This window comes from Mesoplodon mirus (genome assembly GCF_964341445.2).
Source record: "Mesoplodon mirus genome assembly, chromosome: X".
NCBI lineage: Eukaryota > Metazoa > Chordata > Mammalia > Artiodactyla > Ziphiidae > Mesoplodon > Mesoplodon mirus.
In genome coordinates, this window is record NC_138981.1 from 91,073,088 (window position 1) to 91,078,962 (window position 5,875).

At 37.6% G+C, this 5,875-nt stretch overlaps 1 protein-coding gene across 1 annotated transcript; it reads left to right on the forward strand.

The window, feature by feature from the left end:
• Window positions 1-1,341: 1,341 nt before the first annotated feature.
• Window positions 1,342-3,637, forward strand: PWWP3B (PWWP domain containing 3B). Its single transcript, XM_082610330.1, has one exon. It carries the CDS (start codon window positions 1,389-1,391, stop codon window positions 3,465-3,467), a length of 2,079 nt encoding a protein of 692 aa, XP_082466456.1. The 5' UTR covers window positions 1,342-1,388; the 3' UTR covers window positions 3,468-3,637.
• Window positions 3,638-5,875: the final 2,238 nt, after the last annotated feature.

Here is a 5,875-nt window from a genome sequence, read left to right on the forward strand (position 1 = left end):
CGATGCAGGGGATACGGGTTCGTGCCCCGGTCTGGGAGGATCCCATATGCCGCGGAGCGGCTGGGCCCGTGAGCCATGGCCGCTGGGCCTGCGCATCCGGAGCCTGTGCTCCGCAACGGGAGAGGCCACAACAGTGAGAGGCCCGCATACCGCAAAAAGAAAAAAAAAAATATGTTGAGAACTTGGGGTATAATTTATTTTGTTTCTTCCTCTGCAGCTTTAGCATTTTTAAATTAAAAACTACATTTCATATTAAAATCATGTTAGGTTGAGAATTTGAGATGTAATTCATTTTGCTCCCTGTTCTATAGCCATAATGTTTTGTAGTTAAAAGTAATAGCTTCTACTTTGGGGAAAGAATCTCATGTGTTAAACCACTATGAAGAATTCATGCAAGAGACTATTCAGATTTCTACCTGAGGTCCTATCCAACCACTTGACTCTCAAGAGATCCTTGATAATTATCTTATCCTATATGTGAACCTGGTAGCCATTCTAAATCTTTACCTTCTAAGCTCATGCTATTAACAAGGTCATTGTGTTGTGGTCTGGGTTCAAGAGATAGAGATCCTATTATCTTTGTCTGCCTGCTTTGGGTAGACAAGGAAGCATGTATAGCTTAAAATTTATAAAGCTGTGTGTTCAGCTACAACAGTGCTTCCAAAGAGTTCTTAGACAAGTAGCCTCAGCATCATTTGTTAACTTATTAGAAGTGCAAAACATTGGATTCTGTCTAGACCTTCTGAATAAAATTCTCAGGATAGGGCATAGAAATCTAGTTTTAACAATCCTCCAGATGATTCTGATGCACACTAATTTCAGAGTCCCGCTGCCCCAGGTATAACATTAGGGGCACAGAAGTCCGAAAATATCTAATAACATAGAGTTCCTGACACACCACCTCTGCCATCATGCACATACAGTCACTCTTTAATAATCATGTGCAATAATGAGGGTAAGTTCTTTAGTTTTAGATATTATAAAAACACTTTTCCAGTTCTCATCCCGCACCTTATATTATTCTGCATTTTTCTCCTCCGTCTGATGCCCCACTGAGCATTGTCCTTTCTTCTGTCTCTGCTCTATTTGCAGTTGCTCACCAACTTTGGCAAAATAATTTTATTTGCTGATACTTCTCTTCTCTTCCTTTTCGTTATTTCAGTATCTTCCATATTGTCCCATTCAAACAACGTGTTCAAGCATCCTTGGGAAATTCAGCTGGAGGAGAACAGGCCACACAAGCTGTAAACCCTCTGTAATTCTTTGTAGTTTTAAAAGGGGCATTGCTAAAAGTATTGTTTGTGGTAGGAACTTCCTTAGCAGTGACAATAATAGCCAGACACCTCAATCTCTGCTAGTAAACTCTTGGCACACAAATCTAAATCATAATGGATGCCAAGTATGTCTTATGCAATTGGCAAGACCAATTGTGGCCAGCAAAAGTTTTGTCCAGATCTGAGGCTTCATCAGACAGTAAGAGAAAAAAGACATTTTCCCTAGAAGTTCAGATACTCTCACTAGATGAAACAATTAAAGTGGAAAGCACAGAAACAAAGATCCTCAGTAAATCTCAAGTTGAAGCTATTGCCTCCTCACTAGCAGCACAGTCAGAGGTCAGTGACCCACCTAGAGAGGAAACAGCCTATGCAAGGTCACTAAAAACGGCATTGGATATTCTGAATGAGAGAACAAATTTGATTCAAGCAAGCAGTTCAGATGAGGGAGAGACCACGACACTGTCTCAAAATGTACCACAAAAGCTTTCTGATTCACCCCCTCGTAAAAAGTATCGGAAGCACGAAGGAGACTTACCAAAGTGTCTTGAGGAAAATGAAAATTCAACATCCCTGTTAGTATCTTCAGAGAGTGATGATTCCCTGTATGATGATAAATCACGGGTGCATGCAGTCATTGATACTATTCCAAGTGAAATGGAAACAAAGTCATCACAAAACTTCAGCTGGCTCCCCACTTTCCCTTCACTTTCAGAAGATGAGGATGAAAAGGAGAGCAAGAAAAAGATTGACATCTCAACAATTATGCCTTTGCATTCCACAATTAAAGAGGAGGATGTATATGTTAAAGATGAAAAGTTCACTCCAACTTTACTGTCAGATAGCTTCACTGTGCCCAAAGCTTTGAAAGAGGAGGCACAGGACATCTGCCCAGAGGCCCTGGCTATTTCTTCTGAAGGCCCTACCTTCTCAGAGAATAGTGAAGATCCTGGAGAGGGTCCCTCCAATCCATGCTCAGATACCAGCCAGAATCAACCTACTTTGGAATCAGAGATGGGTGCTGTGGCATCCCCTAGGCCTTCTTCATGGGAACACCAGGTTTCCTTTAGTGCCTCTAACCATGCCATGGATTATTCACTCCTTGTGAATAATGAAAGAAATCTTCAGAGACTGGATTTTGAGGAACTTGGGGAAGAACTTCAAGCTTCTGACAAGTCAGTTCGTCTAAATTCTATTGATGCTTCCATATTAGATGACAATGAGGAAGATGAAGAACTTCCACGTTTCCTTTTTCATTATGAGCCACGTTCATTTGAAACAGGAATGATAGTCTGGTTTAAATATCAAAAATATCCATTTTGGCCAGCAGTGGTAAAAAGCATCAGGCAAAAAGAGAGAAAAGCAAGTGTGCTTTTTGTTGAGGCAAATATGAATCCTGAAAAGAGAGGCATTAGAGTGCCTTTTAGAAGATTAAAGAAATTTGACTGCAAAGAGAAACAAGCACTAGTGGATAAAGCCAGGGAGGACTACAGTGAAAGTATTGACTGGTGCATCTCGCTGATTTGTGACTACAGAGTTAGAATAGGTTGTGGTTCTTTTGCAGGCTCTTTCCTTGAGTATTATGCTGCTGACATTAGTTATCCACTTAGGAAAGTAATCAAACAGGATACCCTCAGGAACTTATTTCCAAAGCTGCAAAATGAAAATCCTGTGGAATCAATGATTGTGACTTCCCAGACCAAGAAAATGTCCTTCCAGAAAATTCTTCCAGACCGAATGAAGTCTGCTCGGGACCGAGCCAACAAGAACCTAGTGGACTTCATTGTGAATGCAAAGGGAACAGAGAGCCATCTTTTAGCCATTTTAAAAGGCACGAAAGGGTCCAGGTGGCTGAAATCATTTTTGAATGCAAATAGGTTCACACCCTGTATTGAAACATACTTTGAGGATGAAGATCAGTTGGATGAGGTGGTGAAATATTTACAAGAAATCTACAAACAAATAGATGAAAAAATGCTGACTCTGATAAGAGATAAAGTTAAATTTATCCTGGAAGTTCTTCTGCCAGAAGCAATCATTTGTTCAATTTCTGCTGTTGATGGATTAGATTACAAGGCAGCGGAAGCAAAGTATCTAAAAGGGCCATCTCTAGGATACAGGGAAAGAGAATTATTTGATGCAAAAATCATATTCGAAAAGAGACGGAAACCATTAACAAATGAAGCTCATTAAATCTTCTGAGAGTCCAAACCATAACAGGGAACTTCCATAGATGCTAGTTTTTAAAAAAAAATCTCTGAATGATTCTAACATGTAAGTATTTTCTAGAAATGGGAGACTTTGGATGATGAGTTCCCTTTTTCTTTGCAATCTCTAGGATCTATGACTATTGCTACATCTTCATTTCCTTTTCCTGTGCTTCTTCAAAGTCAAATGATTAACATATTTCAGCAGTTCTACTTTCCCATACATTTTTAGAATGCATAATTCCTAAATGATTTATAAGGGAAAGTGCTATTTTGTTTTTTGACATTTTTGTGTCTATGCTGTATAGTTAAATACAGTGTGCACAATCATTTTAATATTAAAATTGCACTGGTATTAGATATTAAGATAATTAGAAAAAAGCATCAATATATATTTTTGCTTAATTTTTATAAAATATTAGGTTTTCTCTTAAGATAGCTGAATTATTTTTCTTGCCATGCTTATTTATTTTTGGGAAAAAAATATCTCTGAGATATAGAACCAAAGATAGAGGTGCTTTGCTATATATTATAACTAACTACAATTGTTTTTGCAAGAAAACAATGTGGAATTCAAAAATAAAGTAAATGAATTACCAGCATGCAGTCTTTGTGTGTGTGAATAACATCTCAGCATGCAGAAAATAATTTTGGCAGCCTTGAACAAGATTGTTCATTCTACACTTCCCTGAAATTCCATGTACGGGAGTTTCTATTATTCAATAGCTGAATGTTTCTTAAAACAGACACGCTTTCGGCTGTCTTCATAACTAACATTGGCTGTATCTTAATATAGCCTTCTGACCACACGTGGAAGGCAGCTAGAATCATTGTATTCATGGTCTGGCTACTCTAGATGTACGAGTCCAGACTGACTGCTTAAGAGCCCATCTGGTTTGATACAAACTGTAGAAAATGCAAGCACTTTGTTCTGAGTCTTGTATCTCCAAATACATAGTCACTTGTTTCAAACCAAGCAATTTTTATCATCTGGCTTATTCGTGCAGTAGTTCCAGTTGCTTTCAATAATATAAATTCCAACTGGTAAATCATTCCACACTACTAGAAAGAGTAGATTGACCAAAGTCTGTGAATTTGGAAATGGGTCACAGAAAAAGTCTCTATTTGGCAAAATATGACAATTATCCCAATGTGTTTAAAAATACACAATTGAAAGTTAAAGCCTGAAGCCACTGAACTGTTTATTCTAACTTGAAACAAGACTTTAGTGAGAATAAATATTGAGAGCTATTTTATTTTAAAAGCTTGATGTAAAAATAAATGCTAAAGGCTCTACATGAACCTGTCTGCATTTTTCAGAGTGAGTCAACTGTCACTCTTAGGCTTTTGTTATGTGTTCACATGGCCATGTGTTTATGTAAAAGTTGCAGAAGTTCGATGTTTTGATTTTCCATAAAACTATTATATCTTTCACCTTGGATGTCCACTTCACCATACTTCAGATTGTACAGCTACATAAGTGGTGTTTCTGTATATATATATATATATATATATATATATATATATATATATATATATGGTTTGTTTGGAATTTTTGCTTATTGTAGTTGTCATGATTTTAATGCTTGTTATACATTATCTTATAATTCTAAATAAATATTCACTTTCATGATTGATTTTGTGTTATTTTAAAAGAAAGCCTTCAAAACTGTGTAAGCTTCAGATTTCACAGAACCTTCTCTGGACCCTGTCTCCTGCCTGACAAAGACCAGACTCCTTAGGCATATAGCCTGTACCTATCCACATAGTTTCCTCAGGGTCCTCATGATTCTGAGGATCATTTGACAACAGGCCATAACCACACTATATGTGGACCTTATACCCTGGGAAAACACACTCTGTTTACTCTATAATATTGTGTGCCTTTGATTCTGATATATTACCCAGCTTCTGTTTTCTCAGTGGAGCTAACTCTGTCTCTCGGTTCTAATATTTTATTTACTACCTAATTCATTTATTCATTTATTCATACAATTGTGGGTCAAGAGAGCAAGCAACGTGTGGGTTAAAGCTCTGCTCTAAGGATTTGAGGTACCAGATTTAAGGTGAGCCAGATGAAAATCTAATTTCTAAAATGACTAAGATGCACTTCTTCATCATAATAATGAGAAATATTTCTTAACCTCATGGACTAACTTTATTTGAAAACCAAAGCCCAAGAATTCCTCATATTTGTGAGTTCCTGGGTGTCTGGTTTGGGGTAAAGGAGGGGCACCTAATTCCTCCTGGGATGTCATTTATATTGTGGCATATTTTGCAGTATGGAAGATGTGCCTAAAAATGCATTTATTCTCCTCTTTAAGTAAGTTGGCATTTGGGGTGTGGAAATAGATGAGTTTGGCTTCCAACTCAGTGTGGATTGTGAGATACCTT

Excerpts from the sequence above, each read along its gene's own strand:
- PWWP3B (XM_082610330.1), top strand. The coding sequence starts at position 1,389 with ATGGATGCCAAGTATGTCTTATGCAATTGGCAAGACCAATTGTGGCCA.